Source organism: Gobio gobio (assembly GCF_949357685.1).
Source record: "Gobio gobio genome assembly, chromosome: 3".
Classification (NCBI taxonomy): domain Eukaryota; kingdom Metazoa; phylum Chordata; class Actinopteri; order Cypriniformes; family Gobionidae; genus Gobio; species Gobio gobio.
The window spans coordinates 4957191-4974785 of NC_137099.1; the positions used below are offsets into that span (position 1 = coordinate 4957191).

General features: G+C 38.1%; 1 protein-coding gene across 1 annotated transcript; it reads left to right on the forward strand.

Annotated features, from left to right (window-relative positions):
- Positions 1-3444: 3444 nt before the first annotated feature.
- cd2 (CD2 molecule) lies at positions 3445-16929 on the forward strand. The gene is made up of 5 exons (XM_079812488.1): positions 3445-3952; positions 5169-5465; positions 5572-5814; positions 8290-8466; positions 10978-16929. Exons 1-5 carry the CDS (start codon positions 3895-3897, stop codon positions 11271-11273), a joined length of 1071 nt encoding a protein of 356 aa, XP_079668614.1. The 5' UTR covers positions 3445-3894; the 3' UTR covers positions 11274-16929.
- Positions 16930-17595: the final 666 nt, after the last annotated feature.

Consider the following 17595-nt stretch of genomic DNA (forward strand, 5'->3'; position numbering starts at 1 on the left):
CCAGACATTGTTAATCCCTGCCGCCAAGATGCTCCTCAATCAGGGAAAGTGAAACTTAAATCTGTGACAGGGGTGGTTGGATTTATTCACACACACACGTTAAAAATATTTATTGAACGCTTCTTTCTTTTCAAGTTTTTTTTACAGCATAATCATAATTAAAGGCTGTATATAACTTAATATAACCGTACAAAACCAGTAGTTTTGTGTGAAATTAGACATTGAGCACCCTCATATTGCCAAAATGGTATGATCCTCCTCGTTTCATAACACACGCGAAGATTCGACTGTGAGATCGGTGGTCGAATCAGGCTCCGCATATAGATGCATCGAGTCTTCGACTTCCACTTCGCTTCCTGTCCACTCACTGTCCTATCAAAATAAAAAGGCAAAATGCCAAAAATTATAAATATTATTTATTTATATAAATATTTTATGAGAGTGAGAAGTTGAGGTGGTGGACGGATGCAGAAAACTGTCGAGGTAACGAGGTGAGTCGTCTGTGTACTGTAGGTCTCCTCTCGAGCTGATTAGATGCTCTTCCCAAACTTTGTTTATAAAACATAATTTATCACTTGAATTCTGAAATCTCTTGAGATGCAGACATGTAAGAGGCTAACAATTAGCTGAACATATACTTGTTTAATTAGTGACACTTAGGCCCAATCCCAATTCTATTTAATACCCCTTCGACTCCCCTACCTACCCGTTTCCCCTTGCCCATTGAAAGAGAGTGGCAAGGCGTAGAGATGAAAATATTCCCCTAAGAAATGGGACACCATTTTTTAAGGGTAGAAATGGGATTTGGCCTTAGCCTACTTTTTAAAGGGGTCATATGATGATTTTGTTTTCCTTTCTCTTCTGTGTGTTTATGTAGCTTTTTGTGTATGTATAAGATTTGCCGAGTTACAAAGCTCAAAGTCTCAAACCCAAAGAGGTATTCTCTAAGGCTCAGCCACACTTTCCTAAAACGCTTTATTTACAACCCAAATATTCGACTGTGTGCTGACTGTTTCCAGAACCTGGGAGAGTGCAAGGCTGGCTGTGCACAAAGGCTGATTCTTAAAAGTGGGGCGATTCCATATTTGCAAGTACAGTCTGGCGCTTCTGACTCACAGAAACAGCCTGTACGTATTGTGACGGAATGGCTGCCTCTCCCTTGTTATCAGCGCCACTCCGTTCCTGAAAATGTCCTGAAATTGGAGTGTGACCGTCAGACCCCGACCCTTACCTGGACCCATCCTATCTGATCACTACCCTTCATCCGCGATTCCCTGGCACGCCGAGGACACCAGATCCAGTTTCTTTTACACTTCATTCCCCTTTTTGAACAGCTTTAAACGCCTCCTCGAGGCCTGACGCCACACTCACTGTGTCTGTCATTTGCTCCTCCCGCTACACTGGTGGAGAATGCGGGCAAAGCGGAGCTTAGACAGCGCCATTGGGCACCAGCTGATGACGTCACGTCATCCCCCTTGCGTAAGTTCTTGGAACACCGAACTGGGACAGAGAAACAACGGATCAACTCTCACGCCGCACCGGAACGGACAGAAAGGCACGATTTTAGTTGACAGCCTCAACCAACCACAGGGTAAATTATAATAAAAGAAACATCACTTACTATGGTGATTGGTTGAGGCTGTCAACTAAAATTGTGCCTTTCTGGTAATATCTGGTTCAGACAATATGATTATCACTGTGATAACATTAAATGACATGAAACACAACCCAGTCTCTTTTTGGTAAATGCAAGTTTATGTTTGATCAATAATACAAAAGTATAAGTAAAAGGTGTAATAAGCTATACATGAAATAAAGCAAACAATTCAGTCAAACCTTTAAAGTCAGTGCTAGTCGGCTACAACTGTAACGTAAAGTTATAGCCTAAAAATAAAAAAGTAATGAAACTTCACTTTGCCCTCAGCCTAAACGATTTGCCAGGGAACAAATTATAGATCCATGAGACCAAAGATCGGCCGTTACATACATACAAGACGAATTATATCTTGAGACACCACAGAGACATCAGAGCCAGCGGCAGATGTCAGAAGGACTGGCCGAGGAAAGGCTGCTCTCGCCGGGGTTAATGAGCGCTGAGCGCCGCTGATCCACTGGAGCTCACAACTCTGAAAACGTCAGATCAAATGTTCAAATAGGCACTCTTTTTATAAATAAACCACAGTTTTGAGCTTTAAACAACTACATTATCGCCTGAAAAAGTCTTAAAACAATGTCTTTTGTCACACATTAACAGTAGATTTGAACTAAAAAGATGTGTAAACACAGCCCATGTCAGCCATTTCTCAACGAGACGAGCCGCTGGCAGAAGCCCCTCCCATGAGGCGAATTCACGTCTGTTGTGCAGTGAATATCACGAGCGAATGAAGCGAATTTCACGAGTAAACTCAAAATGTTCAAGCGTCCAACATCGCGCACAATTTATTCGCGTCATTCGCGTCCGGTGTGAACGCCACCTTAGGGGAGGTGAATGGGAAGGAATGTCTGTCTCTGTTATCAGCGCACCCTGTCCCTGAAATCATCACCCTTTGTTTGCTCCTCCCGCCACAGTATGTTTTCATTTAAGAATTTGCTACAGACTATTAATTCAACCGTGAGTTTTGGGCAGTGATCACAAATGCAAACTTACCAATCTGATACTTTCTGGTCCAGTCACGCTGGCAAAGTTTATCGATCTAACTGCATTTTACGGATCAGATTCGGGCTCGAATTGATAAGATAGTACTGACATTATCACCTGTCAATATTACGTTGGGAGCTGATGTTCCATATGGTAATGGGTGTGACATTTCCGTCACACACTTAAGGTATTCGGGCCAATCACAACGCACTGGATCGCTTTTCAGAACTATGTAAATTTTGTCAAAATCAATGCGTTTCAGAAAGGCGGGGCATAGAGGAGCAACAATAATGTCCATTATGTATAAAATAATAACCTTTTTTTTTACCCAAAACCGCGTAAAAACATTGCATTAAACCAAATAAAGTTGTTTTTATAACCGTCATATGACCTCTTTAAAATCTTTATCTGAATATGATACCTCATTCTACAATATTTCTATGATTATAACACTGACAGAGACTCCTCCCCCATCAGCCAATCACTGTGTGTATAGTTAGTAAGTGTGATGACATCATCCATAGCAACAAGGTCAACCCAGCCCTAACTTTAAGCTTAAGACTTCTCTCTATTCCTTAGTAAAAGTTGGTCTCAGCAGCTTTGTGAATAGGTTTTCAGAGAAAACTCTCAACTAAGAACTTTCACTGCTAAGATAACAGGTCCTCTTTAATGCACATGTATCATGTCTATATAATTTTAAGGCATTTCAGAATGGAAGTTGCTCACAAGATGGCAGCATTGTATTGTATTGCATTCAATTGTCACGCAATGATGTATTTAAGCCACCAGGTCACTGGTACAGACATGAGACAGACACGCAAACCCTTTTTGGGTCGTGATCCACCAGTTGAGAACCACTGTCCTAGATCCAGTATAAGATAGAAACACATCTAGAGCAAACCTTTCCATCTATATCTATAAATTATAGGCTAATAAAACATGTTTTATTCTTAAATCAGTGCTTGCCAGCTTTCTAGTCCACAAGATCAAAGATAAAAATAGCTGGCCAACATCTCAAAAAACAACAGATCCATTGTATATCAGTCAGACAGAAACACCTGCTTCACAATACATACATTACAGAAGACATCCTTCCACACCTGTGAAGCTCCGTGTCAATTTCTGCACAACTGACATCTTCAGTTCATGATTCTGTCTTCATAACCGCCAGCTCTCTGATCGCAAACAGGAAATTCTTGTTTCCTTTAGTCGATTGTGAAAAAGGTTCTGGAACATTTGCTGTGTTCAGAAGAGCAATGAGCTGCCAATATAATCTCTTATTTCTATTCCTCTGCGGCTTCGCTGCACTCTCTGGTAAGTTCAGACTTCATTTTCTATAGATATGTTATGTCGAAAAGCTGTTTTCTTATATATTTTGTTAAAAAAAAAAATTTTTTCGTTGAGATCCAAAGTTACGATGTGATTAAAAGAAATTAGGAATAGTAATCCTTATTAACATTTGTTATTCTGATGTGTACTGCGTCGTTTTATATCAACTCAATATTATACGTTTTTTAAACTCAATATACAATTTTTTTTGTCAGAAACAGTAATGAAGGCAATTTTTAAGTGTCAGGTCAGGTAAAAAAAATTTCCTCAAAGCTACAAATACACTTTAATAGTGGCCACTTCAAAAAATAGTAGTAATTTTTGGACACTTTTAAATGCAAATTTAGTGACGTTTACATGCAAACTTGTGTGTTTGTTCGTATCTAACTTTAAGAGAAGACACAAGAAAGTAGAATATTTAGATATGTAGTCAAATTATAGTGTTACACTCTTAAAAATAAAGGTTCTTTAATGGCATGCTTGGTTTTGTGAAGAATATTTAACATTTGTGGAATCTTTCCATTGCAAAATTTTTTTTTTTTTGGTGGTAGAAGAAGGCTCTTTCGATTATTAAAACGTTCTTCAAAATAGAAAGAAATGGTTATTTTAAGATCTTTTGGCTGTAAGGTTTTTTGGAGACCCCAAATCGTTTTTGAAACTTACTTTTTAATAGTCGTCTCACGGAGAGCTCAACAGAAAGTCTGTATCTCAGGAGGTTTTGAGTCTTATTTTATCAAACACTGATTTGTTGGTTTCAACCATCTAGTTCAAAACGGTCTTAAATTACAATAATTTTTTGTGAAGTTCCAGATTCATGTAATTTTTGTATTACCCACTGGATAAACAGAGCAACACAAGAGAAACACACTAACATAAGTCAGTGTATAACAAAGGCAGATCTGAACACAGGATATATAAATGTCAGGTCAGGGCATATATGTTGTAATATTACACAACTTTTACGTTCTGTTGTTGTTAAATGAAGTGTATAATTTCTGTTATGGTGGGAATAGAATATTGAACTGTGTCTAATAGTTTAGTCCAAGGTTAGTGTCTGAACAAAAACTTACTTTTAAAAAGAAACCCACCCTGAGAGTTATTCATTCTCTGTTTTTATGCTTTTTCCTCATATTGAATCACAAATGAGCATCTGAACCCTGTTGAGTTTTATTAAATACTAATATCATTTTATTTATTATAGTCTCAACAGAGACATGTGGATCAGATCTACTAGAGGGAACGCCCTGCATCAAGAAGCTGAAAAAACCAAACAATGACCAATCTAATAACATAAAATGGACCCACACCTCCAGTGCTGCTGTGATTGAGAGGAAAAATAATAAGAAGAAGTCAAACACTCCAGGTTTAACAATTGAAGACGACGGATCCCTGAAATTTCAAAGTGTTAGTGTGAAGGACACGGGCGTATATAAATACACTGTTTTTAGTTCTGATGGTACAGAGACTGATAATGGACAAGTGGAAATTAAAGTTTACGGTAAGATGACAAATATTTCTTCCCTTCCAACACTATAATAATAACAAAATAAGACTGTATATTGCTATAGTAGTTACAGTAGGAAATAACCTCCATGTTGTTACAGAAAAGGCCCCTAAACCGACTGTGAAGATCGACTGCGCAGCTGACGGGAACGCTACTCTCATCTGTGACACTGGAAACAGAAAAGATCTGACTTTCTCCTGGTATAAAGAAGATAAACCCATCCAGAATGAAAAAAACAATAAACTGTTATTGTCATCTACACAAGTACAGGAGAATAAACCGTATTCATGCGAGGCAAGCAATCCTGTCAGCAAAGAAAAAAGTGATAGTATTACAGTATCATGTAAGTTATTTTTATTTCACGTTTTTATTCTTGAATGCACTGACTCTGTTTTATAATTAGGCCTAATTATTCGATTTTATCCTCATTAAAATGCTCTTCAATGATAATCTAGACCTTTTGGGGTTTTGAACAGACCAGATTGATGTAAAACATGCCCTGGCAATTTCACTTTTGTTTCATGAAGTACATGCTCAGGTTTTTGATCTGGCCGTTTCCTGTTTTTGCTGCTGACGTAAAATCGTGACTCTATGACAGTAAAACAACAGTATTTTTCAAGGGCACGTTAAACTGTGTACTAACTGAAGATGAGTCAAAAGTTTGGACACGTTTATTTACCGTAAAAAAAATATTGCAATTAGCTATCACAACTTAAAATTTAGCATTAGAGTAACTTCCCTGAATTGAACACGTTGAGATAACTCAAATATCCAAGTTGATACAGCTTCACATTTCAAGTTGAATATATAACTTAAAGGTGCCATAGAATGCATTGATACAATATTTTAAATTGTTCTTTGATATCTACATATAAGGTATGTGGCTTAGGTAAGGGCAAAAATACTCCAGATTCAGTTTTACATGTCCATTTACAACCCTAGGATTCGTAATTAGGGTCGTGCCGATGGACGATGATGATGGCTGACTGACATCACGATGGAGAGACACTATCGTGATGCCACGCCCCCCGTTGTGAGTCTTGCGAGTGCGACACACACTAATCCTAGTCTCTTCTACAGTTAACCTAAAAACTTTGCAGGAATTGCTCTATAAATTAAATTGAGAATATAGCTAATGCATTTAAATACTGTAGTTTATTCCACAGATGTGACGTGTTAGTCTGTGAAAATATTGTGTCAGGCAGGCTACACAAATATTGATCTTGATATTGTTAGCCTCTTGTCTTTTTTACATGTCTTACACTGTGCATTTAACTTAAAAAAATTAATTTGTACAAGAAAACCCCTTATTAAAGGGTTAGTTCACCCAAAAATGAAAATTCTGTCATTTATTACTTACCCTCATGTCGTTCGACACCCGTAAGACCTCCGTTCATCTTCGTAACACAAATGAAGATATTTTAGTGTAAATCTGATGGCTCTGAAAGGCCTCCATTGGCACAATGCACGGTTCACTCTCAAGACCCTTAAAAGGTACTAAAGACGTCGTTACAAAGTCCATCTCACTACAGTGGTTCTACAATAACTTTATGGAGTGACGAGAATAGTTTTTGTGCGCAAAAAAACAACAACTAAATAACGACTTATATAGTGATGACGATTTCAAAACACGGCATCATGAAGCTTCGAAGCGTTATGAATCAGTGAGTCGATTCAGCGGTTTGAATCGCCAAAGTCACGCGATTTCAGCAGTTTGGCGGTTTGACACGCGATCCGAATCATGATTTGACTCACTGATTCATAACGCTTCGAAGCTTCATGATGCCGTGTTTTGAAATCGTCATCACTATATAAGTCGTTATTTAGGGTTTTTTTGCGCACAAAATCTATTCTCGTCTCTCCATAAAGTTATTGTAGAACCACTGTAGTGAGATGGACTTTGTAACGACGTCTTTAGTACCTTTTATGGGTCTTGAGAGTGAACCGTGCCATTGTGCCAATGGAGGCATTTCAGAGCCATCAGATTTCAACTAAAATATCTTCATTTGTGTTCTGAAGATGAACGGAGGTCTTACGGGTGTCGAACGACATGAGGGTAAGTAATTAATGACAGAATTTTCATTTTTGGGTGAACTAACCCTTTAATGAATAATTAGTAGCCTCTTGATCATTGTCAAATGGCTCTTCCGTGGCGGCAGTTTAAGATAAACCCCAACATCAAATAACTTTTGTCTGGTTAATACTTTTAAAGACAATTAGCCTTGGCCATAATGTCAAGTCAAATTAAAGGATGAAGGTGATTCTGATAACACACATTTATTAAAACACAGAAGAACAACAAATCAAGAGCAAGAAAACGGGAACAACATTTACATTTCACTTCTAATTATCAGCAAAGTTAAGGTTTTGTCGTGCAAAGCATAACATAGGCTACAAAATAAATTATGTTATTGAAATATTGTACGGTGTTCATATGAACTACATGAATGAACGTTTAAAAAACAATATGCAAAATCAAATTTGAATAGCTCCGTAACGGATTTCGAAAAGTGCGTGCAACCTATTGGAAAGCGCAGATGAGTCATTAGTTGGGTTAGTAAAATAACGAAATTATAGTTTTTAAGTAGAAAAATTATATTTATGTAAAGAGATATAGTAACCCCCCCCCCCCATGATATCATCGTCCATCGTGATGTTTTACTGTAAACATCGTCAACTGCCAATTTAGGGGACATCTAGGGGACATGTCTTTGCCTTATCTGGAAGGGTCATGAGGATTTTAAACCGCTTAGAATTGATGTTTTTAATGATCCACCTGTCTGTTCTTGACTTCATGACATCTGTTCCTGTCTTACAGGTCAAGGCCAAAACCAAAAAAAAGGTCTGGGTATTGGTCGATTCTTTGGCATTGATGCTAGTGACTGGACCATGTTGGGCATCATAGCCGGCGGAGGAGCCCTTCTGCTGCTGCTACTATGTGTCCTCATCATCTGTGCGTGTCGAAGCTGTCATCGACGCAAAAAGCACCAGCTAGGTCAGTGACGTCTTCATCACCTCTTAAATAAATCAATGAGCATTTGTATTTTCAACCAAAGACCAAACTGAAGCTGTCATTGTCCTTGCTGAGCTTGAAGAGTTCCCATGCCAAATCTTAAATACAGTCATTTCTCAACATTCCTATACATGTATTTTCTAAAAACTGGTATTAGTTTAAAACAGGAAAAGGAAGGCTTTTACCACAGTTTCCTGTATTAGATTCAACATGTTGAAAAAAATGTAATGCTTAATATTTGCACATTTTGAGAATATTGTGCCACAGTGAGAGTTTGTTGCCATATCAGCATCACCAGCTATTACATGGCAGATACCAATTAAACATTTAACAATACTATATCATAAATACAACATATAAAAAAATAAAAAATAAACATTTTATAAAATTCGTCACTGTGAGATAATGCATTTGCCAAATTTCTTTTGTTTAGGCAGCACCAGACAGATCTAACCGAGCTCCGCTTAATATCCTGTATGCAAACGTCTTCATGTGGTTTTCTGTGGCATTTAAAAGAACAATCGGCACTAAAAACAGGTTTTCTTAGAATCCACACTGTCAAAATTGAGTACAATAGCTGATTGACAAATATATCATATTCAGTGTTTACCGTATGTTGAATATGGTATTAATTTGAGAATTTTGCACACAAATTTACCAGAGTACTAAGCGCTCTGTTGATTGCAGTGTTTAATTGGTTTCATGTTTTTAACATATTCCACAATATCTACACTGTAAAAAATCCCCGTAAAATTTACGGTAAAAAAAAAATGGCAGCTGTGGTTGCCAGAACTTTACCATAAAAAATACGGTAGCAACATTTTAGGTTTTACAGATTTAAGTTACATTTACAGTATTATTGGGGCGGCAGTGGCTCAGTGGTTCATGTAGGTTGTCTACAAACTGGAAGGTTGGTGGTTCAATCACCGGTTCCACCTGATCAAATGCAGAGGATCCATGAGCAAGGCACAAAACCCCAGCTGCTACCGATGAGCTGGATGGCACCTTGCATGGCTGACACCGTAGATCTGTTAAAAGCGCTATATAAATGCAGTCCATTTACCATTTAAAAAACATATTTTATTAGCTGAAATAATGTTAAATTATCAACCTATTGAAATATTAATATCTGTTATGTGACTTGATATACTGTATACTGACAACCACCAATCACAGTGGAGATGAGAGTCACATGATGAATCAAAGCTTTTAGGAGAACAATACTAATATATAGACGGTGCTCAGTTTCATTTACACAAACACTAAACACCAGCATGGTAACACACATGCAATAAACATTCATTTAACAACATCAAATGTAACAAAACCCTAATGTACTGATTAGAAAAACAAAGACAAACTAAGAAGAAACAGTAATTTCAACGAAAATATATCAAATGTGAATTGTCACGTAATTCTGGGAATGTCAATTTATGTTTTTTTTCACTGTAAATTACACAATGACTTTTTCTTTTTCACTTCCAAAAACTAAATTTAACGGTGTTTTACTGTAAATTTACATTAAATGTAAGGTTAGATCTATTACAGTTACTCACCGTATATAGTACGGAAACTTTCTGTTAACCTGTTTTTAACCGTAGCATTTTTACAGTCTTTTACAGTTTTAAAATCACAATATATTTTTACAGTGTAAAAAATTACACAAGCTATATTATAGCTGCTACATCATTTAGTAAATATTAAGTAAATAAATATTCATCCCTGCCGTTGGTCATCGTGCTCTCAAAAAAAATCAATATCAGTCCAACTTAAGGCCTGTACACACCGGGACGAATATCGCGCGCGCTTATCGCCAGCGTTTTTCGTGCCGTTTTTCGGCGCGTCTTGAGTGTTCACACCCAAGCGATTTCCACTGGCGCTGCGCCGAGTGAACGTGCACATTCAGTCGATGCGCTCCCGGTACACAAGATGGTGCTGCGGCACTTTAAGCCTCTGACACTCGCTTGTCACACAAAGGAGAAGAGAGACAGTATTTACGTGCTTGCCAAAACCATAGACATATTATGTATATGGACAAAACCACTCACACACTTTTTGCTAACTGGCAAGCAGCATTAGCAGTTCATCTTCTTCTTTGTATACTTACTACTTCTTCGTCGTATCAATGTGTGCTCGGCAAGACCGTTTTGCGCTTGAGCGCCACCAAGTCGTGTTTTACTGTCACTTCAGCAGCTCCAGGCACGTGAACAAAAGCGCTGATCTCATTGGTCGGACAGTTTTTTACGCGCCGCGTCAAAATAAAAAAACGAACCCGAGGCGTTTTTTTAAAAATGACGCTTTTACGCCTGGCGTTTTGCGCGTCGGTGTGAACACTCATATTGGCGCCCATAGTTTAGTCCCGAGGCGTTAAACGTCGGCGATAAACGCGTGCGAAAATCGTCCCGGTGTGAACAGGCCTTTAGACTTTACAACTTTACAGTCTAGATCTGAGGAATGCCATTTGATCAACATCTTGTCCTTGATATCTTCCAGATGAAGAAGAGTTCAGGCTAGCAGATCTTACCCCAGGTCAAAACGGTACAAGCCGATCCAAACAGACCGCTAGAGGGCAACCGGCGCCCCCCATCCCGCAAGAAGACTCCATGCCCTCCAGTCCATCCCCACAAACCACTCCTCGAACCCAGACTCAACCCAAAGGCCAGATCCGTGCTCGACCCCCGCCGCCACCTCAGGATGAGGATGAGGAATATCCGCCTCCCTTACCTCGGCCCAGGAACAAACAGCAACGAACCAAGAGAAATCAAGAGCCGTACAGACCAATGGAATGAGACACTTGAATGTTCACTGGACTGTACATGGGACTTTCCTAGAGTGATTTTCATTGACTTAAAGCAATATAATGATGGTAAGAGTGTTATTAAAGAAAGAGCTTTCTAAAAATGAAAATATACGAACTATTAACTATTATTACTAAATCTTTTTTAAAGCTGTTATTGTCCATACATGGAAAGTGTAGATGGTGATTTACAAGCTTACCATAAAAAAGTCTTCACTTTATGCGCTATACTCCAAGTCTTCTGTAGTCAATTTTTCAGAATTTATTTACAATGCAAAATACTGATGTTTTTGTTTGAGATTAATCGAACACGCTAGCCTGGTCCTACCTGACTCAGGTACATTTCATTTGTACAGAGAGTCTGGCCACTCTCCATTGATCAGCGTTAACTTCCTTGAAGGCGGGTACTCAGTTGAAGTTCAAAACTATTGTATCTGCCATAACCAATCGCTAACGTTTGGTCGTGATGTCACCTCAAACTAGCGCACGACATCAACGCCATCATACTCAGCCACTCTCTCTGTTCACTGATTGGACCGGTTAAATTTTGAGAATATACCATAATCCCAGACGGAGTACTGAAGGAAAATGAAAATTGAGCGGAAGTATGTAGGAGGGCGGAGCCAGGCTAGGAACACGCCACTATTTTTGGGTCTGGTGGTAGCACTTTTAGCATAGCTTAGCATAGATCATTGAATCTGATTAGACCGTTAGCATCTCACTCAAAAAATATTTTTCCTATTTAAAACTTGACTCTTTTGTAGTTACATCGTGTACTAAGACAGACGGAAAATTAAAAGTTGTGATTTTCTAGGCCGGTATGGCTAGGAACTATACTCTCATTCCGCCTGAAAATAGTCCCCAGCACGCTCCCTGTGCAAGCAGGTTGTCACATTGGTTATGTTGACAGAAGTTAGCCCATTTCCAGGCGCTACGTAATATCAGACACCCCTTGAAGCTAAACGCAGACGTTTATGTTGCAAGTCACAGACTGGACTGATGAAACCTGCAATGATTAGTCTACTATTAAAGCATGAATTTTATGTAAACATAATACATCACATAATATCACATCACATCACATAAGTCTACATAATATTGCAGTTCATAGGGGACATACTTAGCAGTTACAGCATTAAATAACATTTTGCATAGATAATGTTTAAACATAGCCTATAACATTTAGAGTTGTTCCGATTCCGATACTAGTATCGGAAATATCACCGATACCACAACAAATTCATTGCGACAGCCATTTTGACATAACTGTGTGTGTATTTGACAGTTCAAGTGTGTAACAATACACAAAACAGAACTGAAGGGATCACATGCTTTCAGAGAGGCGGCTTGTGCGCACGTTTCGGTGTCAGACAGCGCAAGACTGCAAGGAGTTGTTTTTCGCACGTTATTGCGTTTAATAACTCTTTTAAACGTCAAACAAGTCACATAAGTAACAGTCGTGTGCTCAGTCTATTCTCTGCTATATGCGTAGACCTAAAACGTACACTTTTCACAATGTTGAAGAAGCCTATTAAAATCATTCAGATATTGCGTGCCGTTGCGATATATCGCGATATGTACATTTGCGATATTTCGATAATTTCGATATATTGCACAGCCCTAGTCTCTACTAATAATAATAATTATGCCTAGAAGGTTGTAAAGAGATTATTTTCTGATTAATATATAATTTGTTATATTCCTACATGTATTTGTTGCACTGTTTTTTATACAGTTATATTGTAAAACTAAAACACCTTTTTCAGTTTGCAGTGTTAGATTTCTGGCTGAATTTGAAGTTCTGTTTAGCTTAAGAAAAATTAATAATATTACTGTCAAATGCATGTCAGATAATAAAAATACTGTAATAAATACAGTAGTTCACTGTATGTATTTGTTCATGTTTTATTAAGGGATAAGTCTGAAGCACACCATAAAATAATTCTAGCAATTCATACAGGGCTAGTAGTTTAAACAGCTGAATACACACCTAGGTATTGGATCAGTACTCAATATCGGCCGATACCCTGAGCCCAGGTATCGGAATCGGTATCGGGAAGGGAAAAAGGGTACCGGAACATCTCTAATAACATTTTTATCTTCATAATCAGTAACAGTTTATATATCACAAGATAAATCACAATATAAACTCAGATTTGCGCGAAAAAGTCAGAATTGTGAGATATAAAATTAAAATTATTATTTGGTGGTGTCATTTTCTGGCTCCGCCCACAGAAAACGTCATCGCTGTTTGTAAACACAAAATAGGTCTATAAAAATTATTTATATTTTAGAGTTGTCGGGATGGCTTTCACGGGGAACTGCAGCCTACTTTCATCAATCATCCACGCATGTTTACATCATATCCGTATTCTAAAGGAAAGAATGCTTATTATATATGCTAAATTAGCGAAAAGAGTTTGCAAGCAAACCGGGAATGTGACAGTACAAATAATAAAACATGAATCAACATAGTTAGCATACCATATCATTTGCTGTGCATTGACTGAGTTCACAAAACAATGTTTATGTTGGAAATCGTGAACTGCAGCCAATGACAATCTCTTAATCAGTAATTACTTTAGCCTATTTGCTTACTAATACTAGTCTTGCCAGGTTATAGTACTGTTATTAGTAACAGTTTGTTATGTTGTCAAACGCTTATAACTAGTGATGGGACATTTGAACAGAGGTGTCGGAGCTTGTGTCGAGAATAAATGTGGGTGCAAGATGAAGCCCCGATTCAAGGCTTGTGTTGTTAACCGAGAAATCACGTGACAAATGACAAACGAGGCCTGGGTTTGTGTGAAATAAACATTGGTTCAGTCTGAGTGTCGCTTCGGGTGCGAAACTCACGCCACCTTGTGGTTGTTGTGGCGTTTCAGAGAAGTGTCAGGAGTAGTAGAAGTGTGAGTGTCGGTCATTGTGGTTCATATGTGTTAGGGGGGGCTATATTATAACATTATACTATTATACTACAGTATACTACAGTTTTTCTCTAATATTGTTTTCCTTTATTATTAGGTGTCCTTTGGCATCTGCTGGATAGGTTTATCACAGTATAAATAATTAATTAATTAACAGTGTGTCTGACAGTTGTCTTTGTGCAAGTAAAGTCAGACAGAGAAAGATGCATATTTTATTTTATACCCAGGCAATGGACAAATGTCTGCTCAGGTCATTGGCTCAGGATTAATGGATTTGTCTGCCACTTCTTTGTACAGTAGCTAGGTGTCACTAGTGAGCAATGATGAATGAAGCTTCGAGTAATGAACCTTTTGGTGAAGCGATAGGGTGCGAGGTCTCAGTGGTTCAGGAAGCCTCATTTTGCCATCACTACTTATAACGTTATTTGAAAATAATTAATTTCAATTGGTCAAAACAATAACGGTATATAATCTACTTACCTGCTCATATGACATTTTTGGGGAATTTCCGTCTGTCTTGCGTTACTGTTACAGTGATAAGGCGATCACATAAAGGGCGGTCAGCTGTAAACAAAATGGCCATGGCGCGCGCCTCATGCCTCGCCATCAGATTCATCCACGGACGGCGCGGAGCCGAAGCACAACGCACGTAATGATCAAAGCAATGTTCTTCCGCGAGTCGTTTTATGCTGCGTTCACACCAAACGCGAGTAGAACGTCAAAATCGCGTCTACCGCTTCTAGTTTGACGTGTGAACATTTTGAAACCATTCGCGCGTCCACAGCGAATTGGATGCACTTTATAAATTGAGCATTTGAAGCGAAATAGATGCGTGTTCAAGGCGCTCCAGGAGAAATATGTCATAAAACACAACTCTGCCTCTTTTAATTTTCATTAAAAATATATATTAAACATTAATAACCACACAAATGTGGTCCAGGCAACTCCTACATTATCTTCACTGCATGTATATTTAAATATCCTTAAAAAATAAAGTTATGAAACTTCTCTTTGCCCTCAGTCAAAACGATTTGGCAGACAACAAATTATAGATTCATGACACCAAAGATCGGCCGTTAGAGCCAGCGGCAAACGCCAGAAGGACTGGCCGAGAAAAGGCTGCTCTCGCCGGGGTTATGAGCGGTGATTGCCCGGTGATCGCCTGGATCTCACAACTCCAAAAACACTAGATTATTTTTTTAAATAGGCACTCTCTTTATAAATAAACCACAGATTTGAGCTTTAAACAACTACATTCTCACCTGAAAAAGTCTTAAAACTACATTTTGTGACTCAGTAGTATTTTTAAATTATGCAGGGTTTCTCATCACGTCACTTTACCACGTGACCGCAGCGAGCAGGCTCCTGATTGGTTAACGTGGCGTGAATTGACGCCAAATTCAGATTTTTCAACCCGGGCCTCAGACGCGAATTCGCTTCAAATGCGTGAATGCACCAAAAGCACCACTCGCGCATAACGCGCATATCGCACAAGACGCTCAATTCGCGTCCAAGTTGCGCCATTCGCGCGAACTGGACGTGGTAATGAGGCGTAATCGCGTCCATCACGTCGCGCAAAACGTGTCTATCGCGCATCAGGACCTCCAGACGCGCGTCAACGCGCCTTTCCATTGACTTAACATTAAAATCACTCGCGCCAGACGCTCTATTCGCGTTTGGTGTGAACGCAGCATAACGCTTCAACCGCCAGTGCGCCAAAATGTTACATAGTGTAGCTTTAAAATAATAGATTATCACTTGTCTGCAAATATAAACAAATTTTTTGAGAGCTTAAAGTGCCAGATAAATGTATTAATTAAAAAACGACCTTGAATTTCAATCTGTTTGTAAGGCGAGCGTGAGTAAGTTAGCTAAATGACGACAGCTTTTTAAAATTTTAAACAAATTATTCCTTTCAAGGTAATTTCTCTCATGTTCTTATTCATCTCTTTAAACAATACATCATAGGTCTTAAACATTATTGACACCTTTTGCTGTGGATATATCTTTATTTATTATACAGCTGGTTATGTGATCCCAACATGCCGGCTGTTTTGAGAGCAGATTCTTATGTAACATAACTAACCAGATTTTTTCTATTATCTTTATGTACTATATCATTTTTAAAACTTAAAAAAGTGTCTAGTTGTCTATGAGCTGGTCGGTGCATGATGAGTGATAACTATTTTGTAGAGTAATTGTTGTATATTTGTGTGTTTTTTTTGTAAGGCTATAAAAGTGGAAAATAAAGGCATTTATATATTTAAATGTGTGCGTAGCGATTCTTATTATTTCCTTCTTTTGCATTATTTCTCCTTTAAGGTCCTCTGAGAATGCAATAGATAGAATACAATAGAAAGTGGTAAATATAGACTTTTAAGTTGCTATGGCAATTGCACTGCATCCTGATGCAAATGCAAAGCATGCTTCTGCGATGTAAAACATGCCTCATTTCTGGTTCTCTGCGGTGGTGGTTTCACACTTAAAATCTAACCTGCATATGAAGGCCTCAGGGATGTGGTTAACATGCATCTCATTTCACACAGTCATGTCAGCTCTTTCTTCTATTGTTTGCAGTTTTCCTGTGCGTAGGAGAGGACGGCCTCTGAAGATGAAGATTGCACTTAAGACATACTTAATGTAGGAGTTCAAGACAAAACATCGGTTTATGATTATTAATCCCAGCCACACAGTGAATATTGCTCCGTAGCTTGTTCTAAAATGGTTAAAAAAAAAAAAAAGCATGAGAAAAAGATAAATTTTGGGATCAGTCGTGTGGTAAACTGAGATTTCTTCTTTTAGCGCTTGATAAAAAATATATTATGTGACATGCATGCATAAATATTCCATACACAAAGTTGAGTGAGGTTGGAAAAAATGACATAAATATTAGAATTTGTCGTTATCAACTTTTTCAGTCATGCAAAGAAAGTAAGTTATTAAATATGTGAAGCTAAAAGTAGTAATGAATTTTAAGGGAAATAAGTCATGCGTTTACACAATGACGTTTTGAAGATTGACCATTTAAAAATGAATGCATTATAATCAAAGGTATTATAAATAGTTAAAACATACTCCGTTCTGTTTCACAGAATTCAGACTTGCGAAGGCAGAACGTTTGTTTATGCACATCGTGACACTTTTTTTCCAATTAATCATCATCATGAGATCATCGGCTATGATAAAGTGCGCGCTAATCTTGGTTTTAGTCAGAAATGTGACATCATGGAAATAATGAGATCAACGCCTCTAATGACCGGTGACCAGTTTTTTTTTTCCAGGTGAATATGTGAAACTGACACAAAAAAAAATGAAAAACTAAATATTTTTTTGGTTTGTTTTTGCTTTTGGAAATGGCAAGACTGTGGTGTAGATGTTTGATGCACA

What these genes read in the sequence shown, in the direction of transcription:
- cd2 (XM_079812488.1), top strand. Translation starts at nt 3,895, where the DNA reads ATGAGCTGCCAATATAATCTCTTATTTCTATTCCTCTGCGGCTTCGCT. An exon ending in TGATAGTATTACAGTATCAT is followed by an intron (nt 5,815 to 8,289) that starts GTAAGTTATTTT and finishes CCTGTCTTACAG; the next exon opens with GTCAAGGCCAAAACCAAAAA. An exon ending in ACGCAAAAAGCACCAGCTAG is followed by an intron (nt 8,467 to 10,977) that starts GTCAGTGACGTC and finishes GATATCTTCCAG; the next exon opens with ATGAAGAAGAGTTCAGGCTA.